The sequence below is a fragment of the Acanthopagrus latus genome, chromosome 6 (assembly GCF_904848185.1).
Source record: "Acanthopagrus latus isolate v.2019 chromosome 6, fAcaLat1.1, whole genome shotgun sequence".
Classification (NCBI taxonomy): Eukaryota; Metazoa; Chordata; class Actinopteri; order Spariformes; family Sparidae; genus Acanthopagrus; species Acanthopagrus latus.
The window spans coordinates 13,919,058-13,931,367 of NC_051044.1; the positions used below are offsets into that span (position 1 = coordinate 13,919,058).

General features: G+C 42.1%; 1 protein-coding gene across 5 annotated transcripts in view; it reads left to right on the forward strand.

Moving 5' to 3' along the window:
- Window positions 1-12,310, forward strand: part of kaznb (kazrin, periplakin interacting protein b) — a 123,570-nt gene that overhangs the window by 85,584 nt on the left and 25,676 nt on the right. For 4 of the 5 annotated variants that reach the window (XM_037101955.1, XM_037101958.1, XM_037101959.1 and 1 more), the window contains one exon: window positions 4,769-4,876. In XM_037101955.1, the coding sequence (XP_036957850.1) occupies window positions 4,769-4,876 (108 nt within the window). Of the gene's footprint in view, window positions 1-4,768; window positions 4,877-8,017; window positions 8,243-12,310 lie in introns of those variants that run through there. The other variant, XM_037101957.1, reaches the window with a different exon arrangement.

Sequence of the window (12,310 nt, forward strand, 5' to 3'; positions counted from 1 at the left end):
TTTCTCTTTGGTGGAAAATAATGATAAACAAAAGTGGGAAAATTACATTAAATCATTTTCATCCACCAGTAGGTGTGTCATTGGTGATCCGTCTCTGTAAATAAAGACCTTATTTGAATATAGCCAAACAAAATGTTTTTTTTTAATCATATCTGCTTAACATGGTGCTGTCACTGTCCTTTCACCAGAATGACTGTGACACTGACTGATGTCCAGGCTCACAAGCTGTAGTTACCAAGAACTACCACCTCCGATCTTCGAGATAAAAAAGCTTGGTCAGTTAGCTAAACTTGGTCACTTGACACCTTAGTTTCGTTGTTAATGGTACAATCTATTCCTAAGATGTAGGTCTGTTTATTTGTACTCTGTTCCAACTGTCTCATCACAGTCTGCAAACCATTCGTCAAGTGATGACCAGTTTTGATTCAGCGGAGGAGGGAATTTAAAAGTGGACGACAGCTCATAGGCTAAGCTAAGTTAGGATAGCTTCCTCGTTTTTGTGACTCAAATTTCAGCACAGTGAAGTGTGCGCACTGTTGGTAAAGGCAAAAATGTGCAAGCCAAAGTTCACAAAAGTTCAGCTCTGCACAGAGTATTCATGCAGCCCGTTTATTTCTCTGATAGTTCTTTATGAGAGAGCGGCTCACATTATCAGACCACAAGCTCAGCTGTCAGTCAAACCCGCCCAGCTTGTCCCTACAGAGGCTGCTGGGCTGGAGGGACATTTCAGGATACATCAGCAGAAAACATTTTCTTAAATTCAGCTGACATTGCCAATCACATAACTTCAGATGGTGGGTTATGAAATAATCATTACAAGAAAACATTGTTTTGGCATCTCACAGTTATTGGTGTGTTTTTTGTGCTGTCTGGTTTGGTCAGTTCTGTCACAGCCTGCGCAGCTTGGCCTCATCATTTCTATAACCTTTGACCTCTCACAGCAGAGGTTCGACCAGGCAGAAATGAGATGGCAGATATACTACCCAGTCCTCAGGATATACCTCTCTATAGTGCACATTCACATATTTTACAGCACTGACACGGACACAATGACAGGGTGTTAAACCCCTTGAAATACAATGGACCCTGGCTAATCAAAAACCCTCTGGAATGGGAGATCATTTCAGCCAGTGAAAGAGTCCAGATGAAGTAGGGTTAGCAACAAAGTGAAGTGAAGACACATATATCCAAATACATTGTAATATATATATATAGGTATATATATATATATATATATATATAGGTAACTTATCCTTTCCCTATTTGACAGGCTGTTAATTTAAAGGTGTTGTCCTTCTTAAAGAATGGCTCCCCATGCCATTACAAGCCATTCATTTATGTGTCGAAATCTTTATTTTAGCACAGACAACCTCAGATAAGTGCTGGAATAGATTGTCTGTGAGTTTGTCGCACTGCCAGCGGCCTCATCCTTTCTGTCTCGATCGCTCTTATTACGGTTGGTGCTAAGTAAAGCATCGTGAGAGCCAGCCCGCTGTCCAATCTCTGTGTTTAAGACCAAGGAAAAGGTCAGTTTAAAACACCTTAACAGTTATCGACAGGTCAGGAGGATGGAGGATGGGAGGAAGGTAGTGAAGGTCAGTGATCTAGATAAATACCATACGGTCATGAAACTGAAACTGTCAAAATATGCAGATTAGGAGGCAAACTGAGATCACAGCTGAGGAAGACCGGTTGTGCAGATGGTACCACTCAGAAGGCACCTGAGGGTAGATGCCATTTGCTGCGCTCATCGCTGGGGTTAATGGTTAAACTAAAGAACACATTTAATTTAACAGGGATCGTGAAAAAGCTTCGGTTTTTAGTCTGAAAAATGAATGTGCTCCATAAGAAACCCTGGATTCTCATTATAATCTGGTGTTTCATCAGATTATCACAAAATCTTTAAACATTTGAACACAATTTGTCTTCGATAAAGGTTTTGATAGTCTGAAAATATTTGGTTTAGATACTATGGCTGAAAAGGACAAACACATGGTAACTTACCAACTCCACCAATTTTACACATTAAAGTGTTTACAGGTCTTGTGGAGTACTATGGCATATGTGGGAAAAGGTAGTATAAGTTCTGTTGTGGCTCCAGTGGAAGCTGCATGTAATCTGCCTAAAGGGATGTCCCTTAGTGGCTGAATGTGGGTAATATAGGCGACAGGCTTTGGAAAGGAAGAGGAATAGATTGAAGCCACAAATGGCTTTATACTACTTTTTTCACATGCAGTAGCACTCCCAAAGAACTGCAAACACATTAATGTGTAAAACTGTTGGAGTAGTCCTTTAAGAAACCATCTTTATCAATTAAAAACACACACAATACAACCAAATACGCAAACCATGGCAAGGAAAAGTATGTTGCCATGTTCAGCACCAATGTCCTCTGGAAACACTTTGTTTCTCTGTAGTGTGTTATTCTGTGTGTATTCTCAGCATGCCTGTGTTTGTGTTGTGTGTATCTGCATCGCAGCATGTTTCCTGAATGCTGGACATGTGTTGTCAAACTGATGAAGGAGTTTTTTGTTTGTTTTTTTGTTTGCATGTGTTTTGTCAAGTTGCCCTTGCTGGCTGCTGTATGAAAGTGTTTGAAATGAGCTTCAACGGTGGTACCAACCCTTGGTTAAACACTGCATTTGCACATAGAAGAGGTGTTGTCACGCCTTTATCTGGCATGAAATCCAACATTTACAGCCTCAGAAGGATTTATAAGATCAGCTGAATTATTTTCAGTTTGAAGATTTCAGATCAATAGCGGGTTCTTAAGCCCTCCTCAAGAGGAAATCATTTCTGTTGCAATTCTATGGAGTCGGCTCTATGAAACCCCTCCCTAGTACAGCAGGGACCTCGCTGCCTCCAATAATCACTGTCATTTTGTACAGCTTTTTTCATGCTTTATGGAAGTGAAACATTTAGAAAAGTGGACAAAGGAACATTGATGGTTTTTTTTCAAAGAGATACACTATATTACCAAAAGTATTCGCTCACCTGCCTTTACTCATTCTATGAACTGAAGTGCCATCCCATTCCTAACTCATAGAATTCAATATGATGTCGGTCCACCTTTTGCAGCTATTACAGCTTCAACTCTTCTGGGAAGACTGTCCACAAGGTTGAGGAGAGTGTTTATAGGAATTTTTGACCATTCTTCCAAAAGCGCATTGGTGAGGTCACACACTGATGTTGGTCGAGAAGGCCTGGCTCTCAGTCTCCGCTCTAATTCATCCCAAAGGTGTTCTATCGGGTTCAGGTCAGGACTCTGTGCAGGCCAGTCAAGTTCATCCACACCAGACTCTGTCATCCACGTCTTTATGGACCTTGCTTTGTGCACTGGTGCACAGTCATGTTGGAAGAGGAAGGGGCCCGCTCCAAACTGTTCCCACAAGGTTGGGAGCATGGAATTGTCCAAAATGTTTTGGTATCCTGAAGCATTCAATGTTCCTTTCACTGGAACTAAGGGGCCAAGCCCAGCTCCTGAAAAACAACCCCATACCATAATTCCTCCTCCACCAAATTTCACAGTTGGCACAATGCAATCTGAAATGTACCGTTCTCCTGGCAACCTCCAAACCCAGACTCGTCCATCAGATTGCCAGATGGAAAAGCGTGATTCATCACTCCAGAGAACGCGTCTCCACTGCTCTAGAGGCCAGTGACGGCGTGCTTTACACCATTGCATCCGACGCCTTGCATTGCACTTGGTGATGTGTGGCTTGGCTGCAGCTGCTCGGCCATGGAAACCCATTCCATGAAGCTCTCTGCGTACTGTACTTGGGCTAATCTGAAGGTCACATGAAGTTTGTAGCTCTCTAGCAATTGACTGTGCAGAAAGTCGGCGACCTCTTTGCACTATGCGCTTCAGCATCCGCTGACCCCTCTCCGTCACTTTACGTGGCCTACCACTTCGTGGCTGAGTTGCTGTTGTTCCCAAACGCTTCCATTTTGTTATAATAGAGCTGACAGTTGACTGTGGAATATTTAGGAGCGAGGAAATTTCACGACTGGATTTGTTGCACAAGTGGCATCCTATGACAGTTCCACGCTGGAATTCACTGAGCTCCTGAGAGCGGCCCATTCTTTCACAAATGTCTTGTTTCACAGTCTGCATGCCTGAGTGCTTGAATTTATACACCTGGGGCCAGGCCAAGTGATTAGAACACCTGATTCTGATCATTTGAATGGGTGAGCGAATACTTTTGGTAATATAGTGTATATGCTCAGTCACTCCATTTTCTTCGTGAACTGCAAAGAAATTATTAAGTGAGAGCAGGGGAAATGTTGAGGAGATGAGCCTCAGTCACTGGAGCCCACAGAAGTCCTTGATCAGAGTCATTAGCTAAATGTAAAGAGCACAAAAATGGGTCAGTGGAGTCTAATGGAATCACATGAATGGAAGGCTTTTATTTGAGGAGGAAAGAGATGAAGTAAAAGGAGAAGGTGTGAAGTGTGAGAAAAAACTGAATAAGGCTAGAATAAGGCAAAAAAGAGTGAAAGCCGAGCATTGCAAAATAATGGCACAAGCATGCATCATTACTAATACAGTGGGTGTAATTACTGCATTGAAATGCTGATCACAACTTCTATAATTTGTGGGAGAGATCTGTAACGTTCTTAAAGTTTGTGTGTGCCAAGACATTGTGTCAGAATGAATCAACTTATCTAACTGGCCTGCTAAAGCAAACAACATGCCTGTGTGAGCATAAATGAGAAGTGTTCATTTTGTTGAACAGTTGATGTAACTGTTAAACTCTTTCCCTTACAGATCCATCGGTGCATCACAGACAGAAGGCGGTGGTGACAGACATGTGCTACCCAACAGAGATATCCAGCCTGATGGACTTTGGCACTCCAGATTGCTCGCTAGGCAAAGGTACGGCTGCACTGCTCGAAAAAAAAAAAAGAAAGTAAGAAAACACATGGTGTTGCCTTGGTGACAGCAGGAAGTGTGCACAGTGATTTTTCCTGGCAGTTAAAAGACACAGAGCTGTCAGCTTGACTGGGAGGTTAACACTGGAGCGAAGACCTGAGAGTGTGAGAACAATCAGATAACAGCTCTTGGTACCTGGCCCACGAGGGCCTCACAGTTCACTGCAGGCTTTGATTTATCGCAGCTAAACAATGTGTTTTGTCACCCAATGCTTAGTGCAAAGGCGCTGGCATCAGACTGTGAAGCTTGATTGACTTCTTGCCAGAGAAAAGAATTTAACTTTGCAAATTGCGTTAATTTGAATGGCGCTTTATTGAAGCTTATTGCAGCAGAGTTGTGTTGTAAGGTGCAATTATTGCATCGTAGCCAGGCCACTTATTTTCCCCAATCACTGTCATCAGTTTGAGAAATAAAATGTTTTAAAGAGGCTCAGGATAATAGTCTCTCCCGATCCGTCCTGTGTGGTAATCAAACTGACCAGCCTGTGATAATACACACCACAAAAGGTATTGACTATAACATCTATTGATCCTGTGTGTAGTTGCTTAATCTATACGCTTTGTGTTCAACTTTTTTTTCTCATTTTAATGGCTGCCATTAGTCTTTATTGTTCTCTCACTGATACCAAAGCGGAGAATTTCCTCCTATCTGGCCCATTGAGGCCGGCAAAACGAGCTCAGTGGCTATTAGACGAGCCTCATGTCATTTCCATCAACAATGGGCAGCGACAGTGGTGACCTCACTCACTCATTCTGGTCCTTTATTGCCCATCACTCCTTTCACTCTACCCCTCCTCCTCCTCCTCCTCCTCCTCCTCCTCCTCCTCCTCCTCTCTCTCAAGGCTAGCTAATATTTTAATGCTGCTCAGTCCCGGCTCTCTATCTACACTCCCCAGCGCTGATAATGCAGACTGACAGGTCAAACAGTGCGCAGCTGAGAGAGGGGAGAGCGATACAGCGGAGGGTAGAGAGAGAAGAAGGCTTTTTGGATTTCTTCTGGCTTTAATGTGAGCAAAGCAAATGAATGACATAGTGATACAGGGAGTTAAGCTGAAGAATAAGGACACTGAGGAGTGGAAAATTTCGGACTGAAGAACTGTCAGGATAAAAGCAATGCCGTGAATAAGATTCTGTGTAGCTGAGAGGCAGGCTACAGCATGACCTTGGAATTACATTATTGAAGTGCCACATCTGGTCAGAATTTTTCTGCTCATGTAAAATGCTGTAACTCTTCTGACGGGTAAAAAGCAGCTGGATTCAGTTCAGTCTGGATCTAAGTGGGTATAATTAGCATATGAAACAGATCTAATGATCTGGCTCTATGGGATTTTTTGGCTGTAATACTTCAATGAAGGCCATCGCAGAAATAAACACTCATTCACCTTCTAATGAGGTGTTAATTGTACCCACTATAACGAGACCTATCGTTTCAATCTTTTGTCTCAGCTCTGAACAGTCAGAGAGGAATGAGCCTGGCAGAAATCCTTGAGGTGTCAGCGTGTGATTGACAGATCCATTGCCTCATGTGACAAGTGTCTGGTTAGAGCACATCTGCTCTTTGGACCGCGCTAAAACACTGAGCGCCAGCCTCTGACAGGCAGGACAAATGGCATGCCTGCTCTGAACCGCTGTCCCATCATTTAAATGCAAAAGGTTTTAAAGGTTACATTGATGACATTTTTATGTAAGATTATACATTAACATACCCATGAATGTAAATCTTTTCCTCAAAAACAGTAATATGATTGTGAAGGAATCAATTTTACAAGGTCTGTTGTGTCCAAAATGGTTATTTTGTTTATGTCACTATAAGAATTCTTTCAGCTGGTTCTGACTTCTGACAAGGTTTGTGTAGTATAGCCAGTAGTATATACTGGAGTTTGGTATCCATTGATAATCTGTGTTGTGTCAGCGCCGAGCGTACTGTACTGCCCTAACGTTAGCTAGCTAGCATTAGCAACATTAGCATAAAGAGGGCTTAAAGACTTAAAGAGAAACAGGAGCTAAAACAGAGTGTTCCAGACAGGAGGGGAATACAGTTCTGCTGTATGAGAACAGTGATGTGTTTCTTGAGCATTAAAGTATGTAAATCTATTCCATTAATAAACCAAACTAGCAATATAGTTCTCCTTTAACTCTCCCACACCCATGTGTGATGCTTAAACCTGTGCTTTGGTATGCTAGTTATGTTACTCAAGTGCTGATAAACCAAAAATTCCATTATAAGTTTATATCCAGGTGGGCTCTCCAGGCTGAATTAATTCAGCTGTCGCCCTATCTATTTTCTCGTTACCACCCGTACCAGCCTGAGGGTTTCAAGCCTGCCGGACAAAGTTAACTGGACTTAACTTTATTTACTCTGCAACACGCTCGGGTTCCCACCTCAACATGACTGTCCTTACTCAGCAGTAGGCAGAAGAGATTTCTAAAAGTGCAAATATCCCTGGAGAGTTAAAGATAACATGTGGGAGCTGTTATTAATAAGGCGATCTCAGTGTGTCGAGCTAAGGCAGTTTGGTTTGAAGCATGAACTTCGTATCTCTTCACCGTCATCCATTTCTTGAGGCGTTAGTTTTGACACTTGCAGCATTTTTATTCAGAATTCACATTCGTGCCTTCTGAAGCCAAAACACACATTCACATTCAGGAAGTGTGTAATGTAAAGTCATGTAGGCTACAAAGGTGTTGAGGGCTCAAGGTGGTGGTGGTGGGCATAACCTGTGCACAGAGGGGCTTATTGTTCTCTGTGCAGTCGATGAGCATAATTGCACACTGTCCTCCGCTAGCTCTCGGCCATCAGGTGGAGTGAGAGCTCCACCAACTCACCTGGTTCATCACCTGAGGCCTAAGGTGCAGCTTGGTGTTTTCCCCTCCCCCGCTTCGACTGTACACTGCTAGGGGGTGAAAAGATGAAAAGCAGGAGTGGGCGTGGGGTGAAATTTGTCCTCACCTCCACAAGGCGTGTCACCTAAACAGGTACACTGAGAGTGGAAGAGAAAAAGAGTCACAAACAGAGGAAAGGGAGAAAGAAAAAGGAGCAGGAAATGTAGCTGAGTGGCTCTCAGGGGACGTCTTCCTGGTAACCTGTCTGGGTGGAGCCTCAGCGAGCAGGGCTGGGAGCGGCCCTGCTGTGGTGGTGCATTCATTGTGTGCGCTGGTTTGAATGGTGTGTGCACTGGTCTGTGTCTGTTTTCACTTTTTTTTTTTTTTCACCTGCTATGAGAGCACACACCACAGTTGACAGTGGAGCCGAGCGGAGCCTGTGCCGGGGAGGACATGAGGTCCGAGAAGGAGGAGGAGGGGAAGGCCGGTGAGTGACAGATAGAGAAGGAGGTAGACAGGGAGGAAAGCCGTTGCTTGTGTGTGCGTTTGAAGAAACAGTGTAGGCCATAACAGTGGCCTGAATCAGGTGTGTGAACAGGCTCGAGTGCCTGGATTGATTGTATGAGAGGAATTTGAGTGTCACGACCAAAATGCTTCTTGTACTTGAAACTTCAAAAATATATGATCAATTTGAAAAATAAAATACATCGTTATAAAACACCCACCATTAATAAAAGTAGTGCTGCAACTAACAATTTAATTTATTATCGCTGAATCTACATTAATATACCTAATGTTTTCTTGAATAATTAGGTAAGTGGTGTATAAAAAATGTGTTTAGTCACGGTCACCTCACTGCTGCCTGCTGCAGAGTTGTTTTTTTGTCTGCATGTCAGGGTTTTGATTGGCCTTACTGGCCACAAAAATGCAGATGAAAGGTTTAGATATTCATTGTAATTGTACTCATTTGTCAATTATGATTTAAAAAAGTAACTAAGTGGCTTCCATGGTGTAATGCTTACTTAAGTATGCGTAAAATCACAGACTTAGAAGAATACGCTAGAAAAAATTATAAAGGTACCCCCAAAAAGTGATTTCATGATTTTGTGTTTTATGACATAAAGTTTTTGTTGCTGTTACTGTACCTGAGTAAAATCATGAATTCAGGACTTTTACTCTGCTTTTAAAACCATATGAATATATTCGGACATGGTCCTTCTTTTGCCATGAAATACATGTTTACAGCAATATGCTGTTTTTACGTACATCGACACTGTGACATGGCCCTTTACTGTAAGTGCTGATTTATGTAAATATTTTCCGTGTCCCAGTCTTATTTGTTGTTTCATTAACACAAAGACTAAATGCCGACCTAGATATGACATGTTCATATGGATAATATGGTAATCTGTTAATCCTCTACTGTAAAAGCTCTGTACATGTATGGAGTGGTGTTTGGTCAGATACAGTTCAGTGCTACAGATTGTAGTAGCTCAGTAAACATACTAAAGCTTGAGTAATCTGAGAGAAACTATCACTGAGCAAGTGTAATATCTACTCTGGCTCTTGGGTTTGGATTAATGTGGAAAGCAGACATAGTCTCCAGTATGTGAAGAGGCCTTATGGTTGACTGAAGTCTATTGAATCCCATGGGAGAGATAACTTTCTCTGGGAAGTTCTTTATTTTCCCGTGTGGGTGTCATGAGTATGTTTATGATGTTTGTATAAGGGTGTGTGTGTGTGTGTGTCATGTGTCACAGTTGTTAATGAATTAATAGAGATGAGTTTGATCTCCGCATGTTTCATGTGACTCCTGCTGCGGCCGATGCACCCTGAGGTCAGCACTCAAAATTGCGGAAGATGAGTTTGACAGATTGCACTGCAGCAAACAGATGGTCTCATCACTGTGAGCTTCACACTCACAGTTTTGTTGTGAAGACTTTCAGCAAGAACACAGGAGACAACATGTGGCACATCATGTTTTTTTCTTTGTTTTTTTTTTTTGGGTGAAATCATTTTAGTCATTCTCTTCAGTGGATGTGTGAGCTAGAGTTATTCAGTGCTAATTAAGAGCTATATACTATCATCACCTCCACAAGTGAAAGAGAGGAATATTACTGAGCTCAGAACAGGTATATGCTGCCATATTTCACATGATGACAAACATCTCTGGAAGATTCCTACACAAGCTTCAGGAGCGGCCTGTTCTGCAGCTGCGCCTCATGCAGCTTGAGGGATTATTCTGTCTTGCCCCAGGACATGAGGGAGGTCGTGTATCAGATGATGTAGATTTCCAGTTCTCCAAAGACTAGATCACGCTGTTTCCGACAGATGTTTATTCCCAATTCCAGAATCAAAACAGGGACAATATGCCTTGTAGCATTGTGTTCCTCTGTGACTTACACAAGTTGGGTGACATCATGGACCGCGCCCCCTTTGCTAATTACTTTTGTCAGCCAGTGCTATGTAGATACTAAAGCCCAATTCCAGTGCTAACCCTTATGGACTTACAGCATTTCACATAATGTTGCTGTCAAATTGGCGGAAATCAGCCAGAGTTTGACAGCTCTCTGCTTATCTTTCTGAGCCATTTATTTACACTTACATGATTTGCAAATATGTTGATCTGGTCGGACAATGTTTGTGGTTATTTACAGGGATAGGCTGGGAATTCACATATAAATGTTTTCCATTCTATGAGTTAGACGAGAAGACAGTTAGCTTGGCTTAGCATAAATACTGGAAACAAGGGGAATCAGGGTTAGAACAGTTTTAACTCTCTAAAGGTAAAACCATCCTGCCTACCAGCTCCTTGTAGCCAATGAGATTTCAAATCTGTGAATATATGCTGTCATTTTAATGGGTTTTAACCCATGCAATTTGCTTCTTGTAGAGGCAGTTTTTTCCACCTAAGCACTTGTTTGTCCCTATTCTGTATGCACAAGGTTAATGTAAATAAGGAACTAAAGAGCCGTACTGAGTTTAATGCCCTGTTACTCTCAAGGAGGAGTATTTTGAGATCTCAAATTGGCATTTCCTCTGCATGCTTACTTTGCATAAAAGATTTTCATGCGAGTAAAATAAATAAATGATTTAGTGTGTTTAAACCTCAGACTTCATACTGTCACCTTTCAGAAGAGCCCAAAACTATGCCTGCATGCCAGATGGTTCAAAGACAGCCTCAAATTTACTTTGGGCCAGACATGGACGGGCATTTTATGATAATTTTAAAAGAACATGTATAATTTTAAACTCATTTACATGTATTTATGGATCCGTCGATTACCCTTCTGGCCCATCATAATAATGGCAATAAAATCCCTTAGTTCAAAAATACACTTCGACTCTGATGCAGCATTCAATATACAAAGTAATTTGTAACAAAAAGTACCACAAAATTGGAAGTAAGCTCTGTACTTAGTTACATTACATCATTAGTTAGATCTCCTCACCAAGAAATAGTCTTACACCCAACAACTCGTCAAACCAAAACTTTTAAGTGTCTAATCTTTGGCTTTTGCACCATTTGAACAGATGTAAAGCTTTCTATGATTTACACAGAACTAGGCCCACTGTCCCTAGTATTTGTGCCAAGATAAGATAACTTGGCTCCAGCTACATTTGTACCACACATGAAACAGTTGTATCATTCATCTCATCAAACTTGCACCATTTTACACCCAATTCAGTCTGAGATATCTGCCTCAAGCCTCTGTCCAGAGAAATGGTCTCTGCAGGTAGAGTGATTTCATAAGGCCCTAATACATAAATTAGTCATACAGTGTCAGAAGTCCTCACATCCTCCTGCACTCAGACACAAGTTACAGTAAGTCAGTTAAGTGTGTGACGGTTTGATGCTCAGAGCTCAGGGGGGATGGTGGAACTGAGCCAATATTTGAGTCAAAACAGCTTGAGCTCATTGATTCGCTGCCCAGACGTGTCACTGAAACTAGTGGGAGAGGTTTTAGAGCGACAAGGCTCAGCGTGATTGACTGAGTTGAAAACTAGTAAATCCGAAGCTCTTGAATACAATTCATGTACTAATAAATCGCCTCATTATCGCAGATTTGCTGACGTGAGTCAAAGGACCGTGTTCAGATCTGCCATGTCAGTCAGGTTAATTTGCTTAATTACTGACTCATTCGCTTCATGTAAGCCAAACCCATGCACTGTAAATGATACCGCTGTCGAGTGACAGTGAGGTCATGTTCTGCAAAATGCAGCTCTTGACAACAGTTTTGAAAAATCCAAATGGCCATGTCCAAGTTCTCAGTGCTCTTCCTCCAGTGGCAAATCCTTGGCAGCGTGCCTAATCTGCAGATAATAAACGTGTGAATCAATTACAGCTATCTGCACTTGGCATCCTTGCTCTGACCTCGGTTGTAATGTAAACCCACGGGCAATTAATTAATGGAAGCTGCTCCCAATAGATACTGTATACTCACAGATATACGGAACACCGCGTACGAACCCGCGTTAACAAAAATTTCCATGCAGCACACGCACACTTCAACTGTATTAGCATTTTTTGGGCGGTATTTTCTTTTAGAGGACA